We start from the raw sequence: 18650 nt of genomic DNA, 5'->3' as shown, positions 1-18650 counted from the left end.
GGTGCTTAGAACAGTGCTCTGCACATAGTAAACACTTAACAAATACCAACATTATTATTTATTATTATTATTACACTCTGTCACTGTCTTTACTTCCCACGCTTGGCCCCTCTCCGACTGTCTGATCGTATCTTCCTTGTTTTATCCAACCCATCCCTTGGACCCGCTCCCGGTCCCTCTTCGACGGGGACCTCATCTCAAGATTTTATGTTATCTTAAGATACTTATCTTGAGAGGAATAACTGTCACTCGCATTCTGATTTGAGATGTTCATCTCACTAAAGCACTGGTCCATTTACATCTTTGTGTTTTTCCTCAGTTGAAGAGCAAAACGAAGGAGAAAGAGGTGGCCGATCAAACGTCGGTTGAAGAATTTGTACGACATGCCCTGGCTTTTTGTGAGAGCCTCTACGACCCGTATCGCAACTGGAGGCATAGAATTGCAGGGTATGACATGTAACGTCGGTTAATTACAACACAGTTGGATTTCCTTTGGTCCTCCGTCCACTGGGCCAAGCTGCTTAAGCTTCTTCAGTATGATTACTGATAGCCTAGTACCACCTTTAGAGAATCACTTGCTCTGCCTTTGGAGAATTTCCTGTAAATTTAAGAGAAGGGAAAGAACTCTAGAAGTAAAGTAGAAGTCTACTGACTTCAACAGTGTCTCAGAAGCAAAGCTCTCAAGACTCATTTCAGTTTTCGGAATATAATAGGGAATTGGAACAGATTTCGTTACAAAATTCGTAGGCACGTAAGGAAAAGATGCTTCTGCCTGACCTTTTTCCCCAGTCCATCCTGGTGTATTATCAAAACAGCCTGACAGGAAATAAAAGGGCAGGGAAAAACTTGGTTAGTACAGGATAAATGAGGGGTGACCAAGGAACCAACCATTTTGAAATAAATGCTTTTTCTATCGGGAAATCGAAACCCGACTGTGAGTCAGTTGAAGGGGGTGGGACTCTCCTTTCTTTCTTCCTTCCTTTCTTTCTTCCTTCCTTTCTTTCTTCCTTTCTTTCTTCCTTTCTTTCTTCCTTTCTTTCTTCCTTCCTTTCTTTCTTCCTTTCTTTCTTCCTTTCTTTCTTCCTTCCTTTCTTTCTTCCTTCCTTTCTTCCTTCCTTTCTTCCTTTCTTTCTTCCTTCCTTCCTTTCTTCCTTCCTTCCTTTCTTCCTTCCTTTCTTTCTTCCCTCCTTCCTTCCTTCCTTCCTTCCTTCCTTCCTTCCTTCCTTCCTTCCTTCCTTCCTTCCTTCCTTCCTTCCTTCCTTCCTTCCTTCCTTCCTTCCTTCCTTCCTTCCTTCCTTCCTTCCTTCCTGTCCTTTCCTCTTCCTCTTCCTCTTCCTTTTCCTTTCCTTTCTTTCGTTCTCATTTATTCAGTTGTATTTATTGAGCGCTTATACTGTGGGCAAAGCACTGTACTAAGCACTTGGGAGAGTACAATATAACAACAGACGCATTCCCTGCCCACAACGAGATCACAGTCTAAAGGGAGAGACGGACATTAATAGAAATAAATAAAATACAGATATATACAGATACGAGCTGTGGGGATGGGAGGGAGAATCAGTGAAGGAGCAAGTTGGCGACACAGAAGGGAGTGGGAGAAGAGGAGAGGAGGGCTTAGTCTGGGAAGGCTTCTTGGAGGAGATGGGCCTTTGATAAGGCTTTGAAGTCGGGGAGAGGAATTGTCTGTCATGAGGAGGGAGGGCAGTTCCAGGCCAGAGGTAGGATGTCGGCGAGAGGTCAGCGGAGACGTAGACAAGATCGAGGCACAGTGAGAAGATGAGCGTCGGAGGAACGAAATCCGCAGGCTGGGTTGTAATAAGAGAGTAGCGAGGTGAGGTAGGAGGGACAAGGTGAGTAAGTGCTTTAAAGCCAATGATGAGGAGGTTTTGTTTGATGCAAAGGTGGATGGTCAATCCCTGGAGTTTCTCGAGGAGCGGGGAACCGTGGTCTGAACGTTTTTGAAGGACAGTGATTCGGGCAGCAGAACGGAGTAAGGACTGGAATGGGGAGAGACAGGAGGCAGGGAGGTCTGCAAGGAGGCTGTTGCAGCCATCTAGATGGGATAGGAGAAGTACGTGCATTAATGTAGCCGTTTGGACGGAGAGGAAGGGGTGGATTTTGGCGATATTGTGAAGGTAGATCTGACGGGATTTAGCGATGCCTTGAATACGTGGGTGGAAGGAGAGAGGAGTCAAGGATAACGCTAAGGGTACGGGCTCGTGAGACGGGGGGACGGTGATGCCGTCAACAGTGATGGGAAAGTGAGCAGGAGGACGGGCTTTGGGTGGGAAGATACGAAGTTCAGTTTCAGCCGTATCAAGCTTGAGGTGACGAGACGACATCCAGATAGAGGTGGCTTGAAGGCGGAGGAAATGCGAGACTGCAGAGGGGGAGAGAGATCCTATTATTATTATTATTATTATTATACCATAACTATTATTAATATATATTTAAGCATTTAGTATGTACCAAGCACTATACTACACAGTAGGGTAGATACAAGATAATTGCGTTGGAACAGTCTCATTTTTCCAAAGATACTTTCCTGTTTCCTTAAATGAGTCTGAAGTTAGGAGACCATTGACATTTATCCCTGGGGCTCCTATGGAAAAGAGGACAACGTGATGTCCGGGCCCATCCTGGAATCGTCATTAAACCGTTTTTATGTAATATTCAGCAGCGCTCGCTAACCTCTTGGGCGTCGTATGAGGTTAGTTGTCAGATAGCTTAGGGGAAGCAGCGTGGCTCAGTGGAAAGAGCCCGGGCTTGGGAGTCAGAGGTCATGGGTCCGACTCCCGGCTCCGCCACGTGTCAGCTGTGTGACTGTGGGCGAGTCACTTCACTTCTCTGGGCCTCAGTTCCCTCATCTGTAAAATGGGGATTAACTGTGAGCCTCACGTGGGGCGACCTGATTACCCTGTATCTCCCCCAGCGCTTAGAATACTGCTCTGCACATAGTAAGCGCTTAACAAATACCAACATTATTATTATTATTATATCTGTTCTCCAAGAACTTAAAATGTAATGAAAATCACGTACTCAATTTCAGTTCAATTCACGCAGTTATAGAGGTTTATCCTTTAATGGATTCGAAATAATTTCCCACCCCTTTTTTATTTGTTATAATTTTTAAATTCAGTAGCCAAGGGAGTTGTTCTTGTTATCTGTAGGTTATATCTAACGCGGTAGTTCTTTAGCCTGCTGGTATGAATTTTGGTTTCAAGAGATTCATGCTGTTAGTTGTGCCGAATGTTTAAGGATGACATTCCAGAGAAGCAGCGTGGCTCAGTGGAAAGAGCACGGGCTTTGGAGTCAGAGGTCATGGGTTCGAGTCCCGGCTCTGCCACTTGTCAGCTGTGTGACTATGGGCAAGTCACTTAACTTCTCTGTGCCTCAGTTACCTCATCTCGGAGAAGCAGCGTGGCTCAGTGGAAAGAGCACGGGCTTTGGAGTCAGAGGTCATGGGTTCGAATCCCGGCTCTGCCACTTGTCAGCTGTGTGACTGTGGGCAAGTCACTTAACTTCTCTGTGCCTCAGTTACCTCATCTCGGAGAAGCAGCGTGGCTCAGTGGAAAGAGCATGGGCTTTGGAGTCAGAGGTCATGGGTTCGAATCCCGGCTCTGCCACTTGTCAGCTGTGTGACTGTGGGCGAGTCACTTCACTTCTCTGTGCCTCAGTTACCTCATCTGTAAAATGGGGATTAAGACTGTGAGCCCCACGTGGGAAAACCCGATTCCCCTGTGTCTACCCCAGCGCTTAGAAGAGTGCTCTGCACATAGTAAGCGCTTAACAAATACCAACGTTATTATTATTATTATCTCAGTAGTACCTCTGTGATGATCTGAGAAACCTGCGCCATCTCAAACTGCTCGTCTCAATATCGCTTGTATTCTTTTTCTTTCCTGTCTCACTGTAGAAGAATCCTGAGTTCGGTAGAGAAGAGCAGACAAAAATATAAACCAGCCTGCCTTACAGTGGAGTTTATCCCTTTTTTTTACCGTAAGTTAAAACTCTGTGGATCCAATCCCAGAACGACTGCAGACGGAGGTGGGGCGTGGTGGGGGAGGCGGCTCCTCGGCGTCGCCCCGGGGGTCGGAGACGACGACGAGGACGACGGCAGAAGGATAATTTCGGGGGAGTGGAGAGAATGGAGGAGAGGCGGAGGGGAGGATCAGGGGGATAGTGAGAATTAGAAGCAGCATGGCATAGTGGATAGAGCCCCGCTCTGGGAGTCAGAGGGTCACGGGTTCTACTCCCTGCCTCACCACTCGTCTGCTGTGTGACCTTGGGCAAGTCGTTTCACTGCCTCTGGGCCTCAGTTACCTCATCCGTAAAACGGGGATGAAGACGGTGAGCCCCACGTGGGACAGGGACTGACTCCAACCTGATTCACTTGCATCCACCTCAGCCCGGGGTACAGCGAGAAGCAGCGTGGCTCAGCGGAAAGAGCCTCGGGAGTCAGAGGTCGTGGGTTCTAATCCCGGGTCCGCCGCCTGTCAGCTGTGTGACTTTGGGCAAGTCGCTTCATTTCTCTGGGTCTCAGTTCCCCCATCAGTAAAATGGGGATGAAGACCGTGAGCCCCAGGTGGGACGACCTGATGACCTTGTATCCACCCTAGCGCTTAGAACGGTGTTTGGCCCATAGTAAGCGCTTAACAAGTACCATCATTAATATTTTTACAGTGCCTGGAACATAGTAAGCACTTAATAAATGCCACAATTATTACGACTGTCATTAAGAGGAGGGGCAAAGAAGAACCTCACCCAGTTACCTGAGTTTTCTTGGTGTCCAGTGTCCCCTTCCCTTCCCATTCTCCCCCCCGCCCCCCACCCCCAGCGCTCTTACAGAGATGGGCAATTGGTGGGGGTGATGAGGTGGATGGCAGGGGAGGGGAACACTGGTGACAGACTTCCCCTTTCCCAAGTTTAACCTGGTGTCCCCCTCCTTTGGGAGACGGGGCTGGGGTCGGTTTGAGGGGTTGCGGAGGGAAGAAGAGAGAAGCAGCGTGGCTCAGTGGACAGAGCCCGGGCTTGGGAGTCAGAGATTGTGGCTTCTGATCCCGGCCCCGCCGCTTATCAGCTGTGTGACTGTGGGCAGGTCACTTCACTTCTCTGGGCCTCAGTGACCTCATCTGTCAAATGGGGATGAAGACTGTGAGCCCCGTGTGGGACAACCTCATTACCCTGTATCTCCCCCAGGGCTTAGAACAGTGCTGGGCACATGGTAAGCGCTTAACCAATACCATTATTATTTGCAGAGGAGCAGCGTGGCAAGAGCCCGGGCTTGGGAGTCAGAGGTCATGGGTTCGAATCCCGGCTCCGCCGCTTGCCAGCTGTGTGACTGTGGGCAAGTCACTTCACTTCTCTGTGCCTCAGTGACCTCATCTGTCAAATGGGGATGAAAAGTGTGAGCCCCACGTGGGACAACCTGATTACCTTGTATCCCCCCAGCACTTAGAACAATGCTTTGCACATAGTAAGCACTTAACAAATACGACCATTATTATTATTATTATTAAAGGGGAGAGGGAAGGCCAGTGATTGGCAATCCCTCAGCTCTTTTGGCCACTGTATCAGGCCCTGGGGTCAGAGGGCTGTGGGAGGCAGGAGGAAGTACCCCAACCTTCTAGGCTGAACAGAAATAATAGTTGTGGTACTAGTTAAGTACTTACTTAGCTGCCAAGCACTGAACTAAACACTGGAAGCAGCGTGGCGTAGTGGGCAGAGCACAGGACTGGGAGTCAAAAGGTCACGAGTTCTAATTCGGCCTCCGCCACTTGTCTACTGTGTGACCTTGAGCAAATCGCTTCACTTCTCTGTGCCTCTGTTACCCTATCTGTAAAACGGGGATCGAGACTGTGAGCCCCACGTGGGACAGGGACGGTGTCCAACCCGATTTGCCTATATCCACCCCAGCGCTTAGTACAGTGCCCGGGATAGAGTATGTGCTTAACAAATACCATAATAATAATAATGTTGGTATTAGTTAAGCGCTTACTATGTGTAGAGCACTGTTCTAAGCGCTGGGGGAGAAACAGGGTCATCAGGTTGTCCTGCGTGAGGCTCACAGTCTTCATCCCCATTTTACAGATGAGGGAACTGAGGCATAGAGAATTGAAGTGACTTGCCCACAGTCACCCAGCTGACAAGTGACAGAGCTGGGATTTGAATCCATGACCTCTGACTCCCAAGCCTGGGCTCTTTGCACTGAGCCACACTGCATAATCATTATTATACAAGAGTCACACCCATCATGGGTTCGAATCCTGACTCTGCCACTTGTCAGCTGTGTGACTGTGGGCAAGTCACTTCACTTCTCAGTGCCTCAGTTGCCTCATCTGTAGAATGGGGATTAACTGTGAGCCTCCCGTGGGACAACCTGATGACCCTGTATCTCCCCACAGCGCTTAGAACAGGGCTCTGCACATAGTAAGCGCTTAACAAATACCAACATCGTCATCATCATCCCTGTCCCACATGGGGCTCATAGACTGAGTGGGAGAGAGAATTGGTATTTAATCCACATTTCACAGATGAAGAAACCGAGGCACAGAGAATTTAAGCGACTTGCCGGAGGTCACAGAGCAGGCAAGGGGCAGAGGTGGGATTCGAACCCGAATCCTCTGATTGCTAGGCCCCCGGGCAGTTTCCACTGGATGGTGGTGCTTCCCAGCTTGGGTCCTACTCTAAGTTGATCACCTTCTTCAGGACCTTTTGGAGGGTGGGATGTGGCAATGTGGTAGTAAAGGAGATTTATTTGGGAGCTTCTTTTGTGGACTGTAAGAAAAGGGAAAATAGCACTCTTTCTTGGGATGACCTGATTACCTTGTATCTCCCCCCAGCGCTTAGAACAGTGCTCTGCACATAGTAAGCGCTTAACAAATACCAACATTATTATACCGAATTCATGCTTTCCCGGAGAAAAAACGGTAAAATACGTGGCTTTTCACGACGTCTCCGGCCCTTTCGCTATTGTGTAATTATAACAAACCGTAATTACTGTGTGTCAGGCCCAGGAAGACTGCATTTTTTTTTCCCCAATTGTTCAAGTTCGGTAGTTCATTTGTAAAAGAGAGCATTGCAGTGATGCTGGCTTTTAACACTGAAGTGTTCTCACAATTATTTTTGATCCTACGCAAAAATAATCCTTTTGTGGATTTAACTCTGGTGCTTGAAGATTATCTCTATGGCAACAGCAGTCCAATTAATGTTCATTTCCACCAAGAATTTAAGACACTGTCTTTGTATGTGATTCACAACAGATGTTACAGGGGCGAAGAGGAGGAGTAAAGGATATTATAAATGTTAGGGGGCTAAAGGTTGAGTACACTGAGGTCCCTCCAGTGTAGGGAAAAGTTCATTTTCACTTGGGAATTTCAGTGGTACAGCTAATTAGCCTGTAAGAAATACCATCATCCTACTATTATCCCAATTGAGAAGTGTTATTATCAATAATATAACTATATTAGAATCAAATAATATTTTATATAATGAGCATTATAATAAATACGAATACTTCTCACTCGTGAGCGTAAAGAATGAGTAATAGTTCTATTTGCTTGTGAGAAACTCTTTTTTTCTCTTTGATTTCTAGAGTGTTTTCAGGAAAGCGAGCATCTCAAGGAAAGTCTCAAGTGTTGCCTGTTGCATCTCTTCGGAGCCATCGTAGCTGGCGGTCAGGTGAGGGGAACACCCGACGGAATAGAATCTTAACCCTTTCGAAAATAATTGGCACTGATCTGCAGACAACTCAGAACAATTCACCACTCTCTGTACAGAGTTTGTGATGAAGGCGGAAGTAAAAATAATTACGATTTCACCGGATAGTGCAAATCGGTCAGTATGGTTCCCTTTCTGATGTTCCTGGAGATTAATACTAATAATGTTGGTATTTGTTAAGCGCTTACTATGTGCAGAGCACTGTTCTAAGCCCTGGGAGTGATGCGGGGTCATCAGGTTGTCCCACGTGAGGCTCACAGTTAATCCCCATTTTCCAGATGACGTCACTGAGGCCCAGTGAAGTGACTTGCCCACAGTCCCACAGCTGACAAGTGGCGGAGCTGGGATTCGAACCCATGACCTCTGGCTCCCAAGCCCGGACTCTTTCCACTGAGCCACGCTGCTTCTGTACCTTGCAGACTTTTGGTTCCGAGCCCTTCCCTCAAGCAGATTCTGAATATAGTCTCCTAGGAGAAGAAATAATTCATATTTTTGCAAAGCCGTTTGGGGGTCTGTTGTTAGTGCTAGGCCTCTGCAGGCTTATGTCCCTCACCCAGGCAGTAAAACCCTCAAGGCACTTTTCAGCCCCCTTTCATGTAAATTTAGTGTTAGGAACTATAAACCGCAGGTCTGCAAACTGTCTTCGTTTTTTCAGGCCGATGAGGCAGTAAAATGGTTGGGGTGAGCCTCTTGGCCTTTCGGAGTTAATAATAATAATAATAATGATAATGTTGGTATTTGTTAAGCGCTGGGATAGATACAAGGTGATCAGGTTATCCCACGTGGGGCTCACAGTTTTTTAATTCCCATTTTACAGCTGAGGTCACTGAGGCACGGAGAAGTGAAGAGCCCGGATTCGAATCCATGACCTCAGACTCCCAAGCCCGGGCTCTTTCCACTGAGCCACGCTGCTTCTCTGTTAACTGACGCTAGCGGCGAGAAGTGGCCTAGTGGATAGAGCACGGGCCCGGGAGTCAGAAGGACCCGGGCTGTAGTCCCGGCTCTGCCGCTCATCTGCCGCGTGGCCTTGGGGAATTCACTTCACGTCTCTGCACCTCAGTTCCCTCATCTGTAAAATGGGGATTAACTGTGAGCCTCACGTGGGACGACCTGATGACCCTGTATCTCCCCCCGCGCTTAGAACAGTGCTCTGCACATAGTAAGTGCTTAACGAATACCGACATTATTATCGTCAGAGGACGGCGGGGTTTCCTCCCTTCGCCCGGCACCTCTCGTGTAGCGGCGCTGTCCCAGAGCCAAGCGGTGCCGGCTCTCATATTGGACGTCGCTCGGTGCCCTCGTATTACGGTCCGCGTATTTTCTTGGCCGTTTCAGAGGAACGCCCTACAGGCTATCTCTCCGGCCACCATGGAAGTCCTCATGCGAGTCTTGGCGGACTGTGACACCTGGGCCGACAGAGATCCCGAGGAAGTGAGCAAAAAGGCGGAACTGACCCTCAGGTGCCTGACGGAAGTGGTGCACATCCTCCTGACGAGTAGCTCGGATCAGCGGCAGGTGGAGACCGGCACTCTTCTGGAGTTCTACTTCAAGCTCTTAAACTCGGACCAGTCCGCCCTGCCCAAGCAGAGGAGATCCAGGCAGTGGGAGAGCCGGTTCATAGCCCTGCAAGTCCAAATGTTAGGTGAGTGATTGAGGAGGAGCGTTCGCTCTCGCTTTGTGATGTAGTCCTCGCTGCGATGGGCGGATGGAATAAATTGGAGAAGCAGCGTGGCGGAGTGTGGGGAGAGCCCGGGCCTGGGAGGCGGAGTGGATAGAGCCCGGGCCTGGGAGTCGGGAGGTCGTGGGTTCTCATCCCGGCTCTGCCCCTTGTCTGCTGTGTGACTTGGGGCGAGTCACTTCACTTCTCCGGGCCCCGGTGACCTCACCTATAAAATGGGGATTGACCCCGTGAGCCCCGTCTGGGTGGGACGGGGACTGTGTCCAACCCGATTTGGTTGTATCCGCCCCCGCGCTCAGTATTCATTCATTCAATAGTATTTATTGAGCGCTTACTATGTGCAGAGCACTGTACTAAGCACTTGGAATGTACAGATCGGGAACAGATAGAGACGGTCCCTGCCCTTTGACGGGCTCACAGTCTAATAGAGGGAGGCACAGACAATAACAATAGCAATAAAGTACAGTGCAGTACAGTACAGATAGTACAGTGCCTGGCACATAGTAAGTGCTTAACAAATGCCATAATTATCATTATGGCACCTGATTCGTTTTTTTTTTTTTATGATATCTGTTAAGCGCTTATTATATGCAAAGCACTGTTCTAAACACTGGGGAGGATACAAGGTGATCAGGTTGTCCCACGCTGGGCTCATAGTCTTCATCCCCATTTTACAGATGGGGTAACTGAGGCCCAGAGAAGTGAAATGAGTTACCCAAAGTCACGCAGCTGACAAGCGGCGGAGCCGGGATTTGAACCCATGACCTCTGACTCCCAAGCCCGGGCTCTATCCACTAGGCCACGCTGCTTCTCTAAAGCTTTCTCTTTCTTTTCTCAGATACCATCACAGCTATGTTAGATTGCACAGACAGGCCCGTCCTTCAGGCAATTTTCCTAAACAGTAACTGCTTTGAACATCTCATTCGGCTGCTGCAGAACTGCAAGGTAACTTCCCTTTTATTCATCATAGTCTGTTTTTTTTCCTCAGCCCAGCTAGGTGTCATTTGGCATTCTTATTTTTGGCTTTAAGTACACCGTTGACCACCGGCGCGAGTTGAATCAGTATTTTAGGTCGAAACTTCTGTCCGAGTTTAAGCTAGTATCCAGATATTGAATTTGCATTGATCATTAAACAGATAGCCAGTGTCTGGACATCTTAAATGAATTTTGAAACTTCCTTTTTATAGCCAAGCAGGTTTTCCTTCTAAGTAGAGCACGCCATGCAGAGTGCTGGGAGGAGCCAACCTGGAAGAGATTCTGGCGATGGAGACTGATTCCCGAGAGAAAAAATTGCGTTTAGACCAGACTTACGCGACACTGGGGACTTCCATCATGCTCCTGAACGAATTTGCTTGTTCCTGCTACCTCTAATAATAATAATAAAAATTATGGTATTTAAGCGCTTACTATGTGCCAAGGACTGTTCTAAGCGCTGGGATAATAATAATGTTGGTATTTGTTAAGCGCTTACCCTGTGCAGAGCACTATTCTAAGCACTGGGGTAGATACAGGGTCATCAGGTTGTCCCACGCGAGGCTCACAGTTAATCCCCATTTTACAGATGAGGTAACTGAGGCACAGAGAAGTGAAGTGACTTGCCCACAGTCACACAGCTGACAAGTGGCAGATGATAGATACATGGTCATCAGGTTGTCCCACATGGGGCTCACAGTCTTCATCCCCATTTTACAGAGAAAGTAACTGAGGCACGGAGAAGTTAAGTGGCTTGCCCAGGGTCACAGAGCAGAAAAGTGGCGGGGCTGGGATTAGAACCCAGCTCCGAGCAGCGTGGCCGAGTGAAAAGAGCACGGACCTGGGAGTGAGAGGGCCTGGGTTCTGATCCCTACTCTGCCACTTGCCTACCGAGAAGCAGCATGGCTCAGGGGAAAGAGCTCGGGCTTGGGAGTCAGAGGTCACGGGTTCAAATCCCGGCTCTGCCACTTGTCAGCTGTGCGACTGTGAGCAAGTCACTTCACTTCTCTATGCCTCAGTTCCCTCATCTGCAAAATGGGGGTGAAGACTGTGAGTCCCAGGTGGGACTCGTAAACTTGTAACTCCCCCAGTGCTTAGGACAGTGTTTGGCACGTAGTGAGCACTTAACAAATACCAACATTATTATTACTGTGTGACGTCCCTGGGCCTCAGTTCCCTCATCTGCATAATAGGGATTCACTTTCTTGTTCTCCCATGTGGTAGCTCATTATCTTGCATCTTCTCCAGTGCTTGGCACATAGTATATGTGCTGAGCGCAAACCTCACGGAGTCATTCGGTCGTAGATATTTGTCTGTATTTCTCTCCGTGTTCCCTTTTCCCTCCACCCGTCTATTCAATCTGTGTATGTTACTATCCAAGCAGAGCTAGATAGACAGTCGAATCGACAGAGAAGCGGCTCGTGGTTTGTAATGTTTCAGTCGTGGCTCCGGTCTTTGGATGGCTCACCTGCCTTTAGCGGAGGCACGCTTAGCTACTCTACCGGAAAACAATATTCTCCTTTCTTCTGCTCCTTCAAATGTAGTGGCTTCATCAGTGCAGCTGATGCTGTCCGTGATGAAGGAAACAGTTAACTGAGTTGTTTAAATGTACTAACTTTCCTCCCCGCCTGGCTTTTTGTTTTGTAGCTGCAGCGCTTTGCATTTTGTCAACTTAAAGAGATCACGTCCTTTCAGTTGTGTGGCGGTGGGGTCTGTTGGGAAGAACATTAGATGGCAGAAAATCTGAATCTTAGTAAATCTGAATCTCAGTTTGGTCTCTGTCTCTGGTACTGTACAAGTTGTTTAGCCCCTCCGGGCCCCCGTTTCCTAATCTGTAAAATGGGCAAAATAATCCCCGACTCACAGGGATGTTGAGTGGACGGAATGAAATAATCGATATGAAAGTGCTTGGAAATCGCTTCAAAAAGCACAGTCGTATACTGCCAGAACGTTTTGCCCCTTCACATCTTCTGGGCGGTTGGTATTTGCCGTTACATTCATCGTAGTGTTCTTCCCGTATTAAGCTGTCTTTTCCCCTGCTGCCTCTCCCTTCCGTGTCACCCGTGCACTTGGATCTGTGCCTTTTAAGCACTTGATATTCCCCCCTCCCTCAGCCCCGCGACACTTACGTTCACGGCCCCGATTCATTTATTTATATCGTCTGTTCCCCGTTCTAATCTGGAAGCTCCTCGAGGGCAGGGAACGCGTCTACCGACTCTGTCGTATTATAGTCTCCCGGTGCTCAGAACTCTACACCGAGCACTCGCTAAATATCACCGATCGAGCGTTCTCTGAAATGTGGCTTCAGCAGCGGGCGGCGCTTCACGTTCTCAGTGCATCAGTGAGGCGACGACGCAGAGAGACAGAGTTTAGATAAGGTAGGAACTAGGAGTCACCGGAGGAGAGGCGGAGAGAGGAGGGATGTAGTTGACTCGATTGCCAGTGTAAATAGGCATTTCAAATAGATGGCAGGTCAGATGCTTAGAAAAGATTCTGAGGTCACTGTTGACTGTTCGATTGATCGACACCTTCCCTGCCCCAAATGAGCTTACGGTCTAGAGGGGGAAGATGGACGTTATACAAATTACAGATATGTGCATGAGTGCTGAGGGAGGGGTGAATAAAGGGTTCAAATCGAAGGGCAAGGACGACGTGAGCGGGAGTGAGAGAAGAGGAAATGGGGGCTTAGTTGGGGGAGGCCTCTTGAAAGAGATGGCTTACTGTGTGCGGAGCACTGTACTAAGGCTTGGGAGGATAAATAAAATAAAAAATAAATAAATGGTGGTATTAAGCGCTTACTATGTGCAAAGCACTGTTCTAAGCGCTGGGGGATACAAGGTGATCAGGTTGTCCCATGTGGGGTTCACAGTTTTAATCCCCATTTTACAGATGAGGTAACTGAGGCACAGAGAAGTTAAGAAGTGAAGTGACTTGCCCAAAGTCACACAGCCGGCAAGCGGCGGGTCCGGGATTAGAACCCACGACCTCTGACTCCCAAGCCTGGGCTCTTTCCACTGAGCCATGCCGCATTGAACTCCCTCTTGAGGAAAAAGGACCGTTTGAGGGAGGGAGGCTAGAGAAGGCTTCCGCTGTCGAGTGCAGCAGAGTCGGTAGACACGTTCCGTGCCCACAAGGAGCTTCCGGTCTAGAAAGTCTCATTACTCTTCGCTACCAGCGAACCCTGAGCAAAGTGCTTCTGGGCTAATCCCTCTCCAGCCAGCTCCGGCACACACCACCCGGATTACGAACGAGCAGAGTACGACATCAAGACCCATAACATTTTCCAGTGGCTTGTTCAAAGTCTTTTTCTCTCAAGGCGTATTCTAGGCTCCCGGAGCTACTTAAGGGAATTTGGGCCTCTCGGAAGTTCCCACAGGACCCCACGATGTTATGGCCAGTCATGTCAATGTTGATGTGATCTAATTAATCCATCGGTGGTGTTGGTTGAGCGCTCACCGTGTGCACAGCACTGTTCTGAGCGCTTGGGAGAGTACGCTACGACGGAATCGGTAGACCGGTTCCCTGCCCACCGTGAGCTTGCAGTCTTGAGGGGGTAACGGGCACGGGCATCGATAACTGAATTGGATTTAATCCAATCCAACTCTTTCCTGATTGGATTAGTTTGTGTTTCTCCTGTTAGCTGCAGTTCAGCTTCTTTTTCCCATCTCTTGAGCTCTGCTCGAAAATTATTTTACATATTCATTTTTATATTTAGTATGTACATATGTGTGAGGGAGATAGAGATGAGGTATTTGCCTTTCCCAGTGGTCTGACTCAGAAGCAGTTCCGATATGGGGGTGGCCCGGTAGGAGTGGGCAGGGGAGAGGTAAGAGCCAGGGAAGGGGCAAGGCCAATGAAAAAGGGAGAGCGGTGGATAAGAGGCGGCGGGAGGTGAGGCCGCAGGACAGTTGGAGGAGAGGAGATACATTCAGTCGTATTTATTGAGCACTTACTGGGTGCAGAGCACTGTACTAATCGCTTGAAATAATAATCATGGCGTTTGTTAAGCGCTTACTATGTGCCAAGCACCCTTCTAAGCGCTGGGATAGATATAAGGTCATCATGTGGTCCCACGTGGGGCTCACGGTCTTAATCTCCATTTTACAGATGAGGGAACTGAGGCACAGAGAAGCGAAGTGACCTGCTCGAAGTCACCCAGCTGTCAAGTGGCGGAGCCGGGATTAGAACCCACAACCTCTGATTCCCAAGCTGTGCTCTTTCCACTAAGCCACGCCGCTTTGAGCTCCCTCTTGTGGAAAAAGGACCGTTTGAGGGAGGGAGGATAGATAACGCAGATATGGTACATTCCAAGCACTTAGTACAGTGCTCTGCACATAGTAAGCGCTCAGTAAATACTATTGAATGAACATAATAATAATAATGTTGGTATTTGTTAAGCGCTTACTATGTGCCGGGCACTGTTCTAAGCGCTGGGGTAGACACAGGGGAATCAGGTTGTCCCACGTGGGGCTCACAGTCTGCATCCCCATTTTACAGATGAGGTAACTGAGGCACCGAGAAGTGAAGTGACTTGCCCAAAGTCACACAGCTGACAAGTGACTGAGCCGGGATTTGAACCCATGACCTCTGACTCCAAAGCCCGTGCTCTTTCCACTGAGCCACGCTGCTTCTAAGGGGAATCATGGTTAATAGTGAAAGGAAGATGGACACAAATAGAGAAGCAGCGTGGCTCAGAGGAAAGAGCCCAGGCTTGGGAGTCAGAGGTCATGGGTTCGAATCCCGGCTCTGCCACTTGTCAGCTATGGGACTATGGGCAAGTCACTTCACTTCTGGGCCTCAGCGACCTCATCTGTAAAATGAGGATGAAGATTGTGAGCCCCACGCGGGACAACCTGATGACCCTGTATCTACCCCAGCGCTTAGAACAGTGCTCTGCACATAGCGCTTAACAAATGCAAACATTAGATAGGCATTAGAAGGCACCAGTCACCGGGGATTTCAGGTGTAGATTCAAGGCCATTTCTACCTATTTTCTAATAATTGGCCCTAGAAGTATTAGGGTTTACACCTACCTAGAAAGAAGCTTTGCTTCCATAAAACATACAGTTTGAGGGTTACATATATAGATGTGTATATATATATTAGATATTTTGTACCCTCGAAGGATCCAGCCCCCAAAACAACCTCTGCAGAGAAGCAGGCTATTTCGATTCCACGTACATAGGGTACCGGTGAGGTTTTCTGGGTTTTTGAAGTTTTTCCTTATGGAATTGTAGGCCACCACATATCTCGGGGCAGGTCAGATGTGGGGCTTGATTTCTTGAGGAGTATCTGTTGAGGGGTGTATGGGTTTTTTTCCCCCAGAGCTGATATATCCGATCGAAACATTGTCGTCAGCTCCGTAAATATTATTTTCCCTTTGGAAGAATCCCCCTGGTTACTCAAGCACTCAAGCCCCCCGTACTCTTTCTGCTTAGAGCTGCCCGTCCTCGTTCCCAGCACTCGTCAGATCGGAGATGCTCCCGGGAAAGAAAGCCATCTCTTGATATTAAGATATTAGAAAATAGTAAAATGTTCATCCCCTTGTTTCTATTTATTGCTATTGTTCTTGTCTGTCTCCCCCGATTAGCCCGTCAAAGGGCAGGGACTGTCCCTATCTGTTACCGATTTGTACATTCCAAGCGCTTAGTACAGTGCTCTGCACATAGTAAGCGCTCAATAAATACTATTGAACGAATGAATGAAAAGCATCCGTTAGCTGAAAAGAACTAAACAGAAATGTCTAAGAGTGATAGACCTGACCAACGGGCATTCTTGGCTTTCCCGCCGCGAGAATCAGCGATCCGTTCAAGCCTCCCTAACCTGGCTTGCAGGTAACTATTTAATGCTTTTCTCTTCATTATTCTTGTCTCTGTTTTTAACAGCTATTTTTAAATGCTAACAGTAAGGTGGCAGACAAGAACGAGAAAGACCTTGCCAACAAATTACTGACAGAAATGAATGAGGACCAGGTACCTACAGAGCCTGCATTTTGCTTCAGCTAAGTCCAGACGCAGTCAGTTGGAGTAACTATTTCTGTACTTTTCCTCTCCTGTCTTAAACCGAAGCACTTTACAAAATCTACCCCACCCGGGAATAAAATTGTTTGCCTATTAACCTTTGAGAGACGCAACCAGTAAAATCGCTTGCATGGGAAGCCTACTGGAATGCTTCTCAAATCCGTAAATTGGAGAATCTTCATCGCTCCACGTGTTTGAGGAGATGTGAAGTACAGAAATGGGATTTTGATTTTCGTGCTGTCGACCCGGTGGTGATTTTTCTTTTTCCTTTTTTTTTTTCTTTTTTACTCATTCACCGTGGTGAACTGGGATCCTAGGGCTTTATTTGCGAATCTGTGTAGTCGGTTTTCAAATCTTGATTCTCTGCTTCTTGTGGACAACCAATGATCATTATGCAATGGACACACTGAATCTGGGAGGAAGGGTGAACCTTTGGCCCGCTGACCTTTTGAGGTTTGTTTTCCAGTAGGCAACGGAAGCCATCGGACTCGAAGTTTCGTTGGATTTTTGGTAGACTTAGTCACTCAATCCCAAATGGGTAAACCAGGGTAAGACCGGTGAAAGCATTTCTAGGTTAACGGCGATCGCGTTTAATTGGAAAAACAAAATCTGCATAAGCCAGTCAGCTCGCCTGTTGCTTATTACCTCCCAAAACTTAAGCGGCATGGCTCAGTGGAAAGAGCACGGGCTGGAGAGTCAGAGGTCATGAGTTCGAATGCCGGCTCTGCCACTTGTCAGCTGTGTGACTGTGGGCAAGTCACTTCACTTCTCTGGGCCTCAGTTACCCCATCTGTAAAATGGGGATTGACTGTGAACCTCACATGGGACAACCTGATTACCCTCTATCTCCCCCAGCACTTAAAACAGTGCTCTGCACAAAGTAAGCACTTAACAAATATCAACATTATTACTATTATTATCGTTAGTGTCTGATATCTAACTTACGTGCATGGTCTTGTCTTAATGTCCCCATTTAGAGACCATAATTAGGAGTAGGAATCATTTTCCGTTGGAAACGATTTCTTTGGAACCAGAAACTAGTAGCAGAAAAATAGGAGTGGGAGTGGATAGCTTCTCTCCACTCTGCCCACATGAACAGTGGATAGCTTCTTTTCACTCTGCTCACATTAACTAGTTCCCTTTACATTCCTCCGTTACATAAAATAGATGGAAAGCTCGGTCCATTTAGAAGATAGTTTGAAAAAGGACTACGGTTTCGTGATCCGTGCTTGCACTTCTGGGCCTCTAAAACCCCCAACAGCCCAGCCTCCACACTTTGTTTTCCAAACTGTGGAGCAAAAAATCGTTTACTGAGATCAGCGAGGCCGAGTGGAAAGAGCAGAGGCCTGGGAGACAGAAGACCTCGGTTCTGATCCCGGCTCCGTCACTTGTCTTCTGCGTGACCTTGAGCAAGTCACTTCACTTGACTGTATCTCAGTTTCCTCAGCTCTGTAAAATGGAGATTAAATGATACTTCCTCCTACTTAGAGCGTGAACCAACCCTGTGTGGGGCAGGGGCCGTGTCCAACCCGATTAGCTCGTATCTACCCCAGGACTTAGGACAGTGCTTGGCACACAGTAGACGCTCAACAAGTACTGTAATTATTATTACAATAATAATTACTATTGCAAGACTGACCAGAAGTCTGATTCATGGCTTGTGGACTTCTGTGCCTCTTAAAGGCTGTCAGTTCTTTCAACCTTGGGGACTTCTGCAAATCACAATTACGGATTTGGCATCATACAATTTGTCATTCCCAGTGTGTACCTGAATATAGCACACCAACACTGAAAAGGACACCCACCTATGTTGCGTTAGGGTTGATGGGACAATCACAGTTTGTAACGCTTGAAGTTAATGAACTTCTGGCCTTCCAGGTTAAATTCTCAAAGGCCTGAACAATATTTACGCCTCTTAAAAAAAACTGCATGTCCCCCTAGGGCCTGAAAGCCCAAGTTTTTTCCATATGCAGTAGATGTTTAACTGCTCAGTTCTTTGTCTGGCTAATGATCCGATTAGCGTGTGTCAATGTCATTTCATCCTTTACAAAGACACAGGCTCCAGAGAGCGGTAGATGTAATCCGCCCTTGGTTCTGAAATGCTTTCCGGAGAAATCCCGGTAGGAAGGTCTGAGAGCCGGGAAGGGGAACAGGGGCTTTAGGAGCAGGAACCTCGCAGTTTACGATGGTTGTAAACTGACTCTGACTCTGAGTGGCTCCTTAATTACCCCTGAGAGGAAGTAAAGAAAGCCAGCAAAATA

At 47.9% G+C, this 18650-nt stretch overlaps 1 protein-coding gene across 3 annotated transcripts in view; it reads left to right on the top strand.

Moving 5' to 3' along the window:
- NBEAL1 (neurobeachin like 1) overlaps positions 1 to 18650 on the top strand; it is a 190157-nt gene that overhangs the window by 78981 nt on the left and 92526 nt on the right. For 2 of the 3 annotated variants that reach the window (XM_029068751.2, XM_029068752.2), the window contains exons 6-11: positions 320 to 447; positions 3917 to 3999; positions 7595 to 7680; positions 9055 to 9361; positions 10236 to 10342; positions 16255 to 16341. In XM_029068751.2, the coding sequence (XP_028924584.1) occupies positions 320 to 447; positions 3917 to 3999; positions 7595 to 7680; positions 9055 to 9361; positions 10236 to 10342; positions 16255 to 16341 (798 nt within the window). The remainder of the gene's footprint in view (positions 1 to 319; positions 448 to 3916; positions 4000 to 7594; positions 7681 to 9054; positions 9362 to 10235; positions 10343 to 16254; positions 16342 to 18650) is intronic. The other variant, XM_029068756.2, reaches the window with a different exon arrangement.

The sequence above is a fragment of the Ornithorhynchus anatinus genome, chromosome 7 (genome assembly GCF_004115215.2).
Source record: "Ornithorhynchus anatinus isolate Pmale09 chromosome 7, mOrnAna1.pri.v4, whole genome shotgun sequence".
Lineage (NCBI taxonomy): Eukaryota > Metazoa > Chordata > Mammalia > Monotremata > Ornithorhynchidae > Ornithorhynchus > Ornithorhynchus anatinus.
This window is presented reverse-complemented; position numbering and strand designations above follow the sequence as displayed.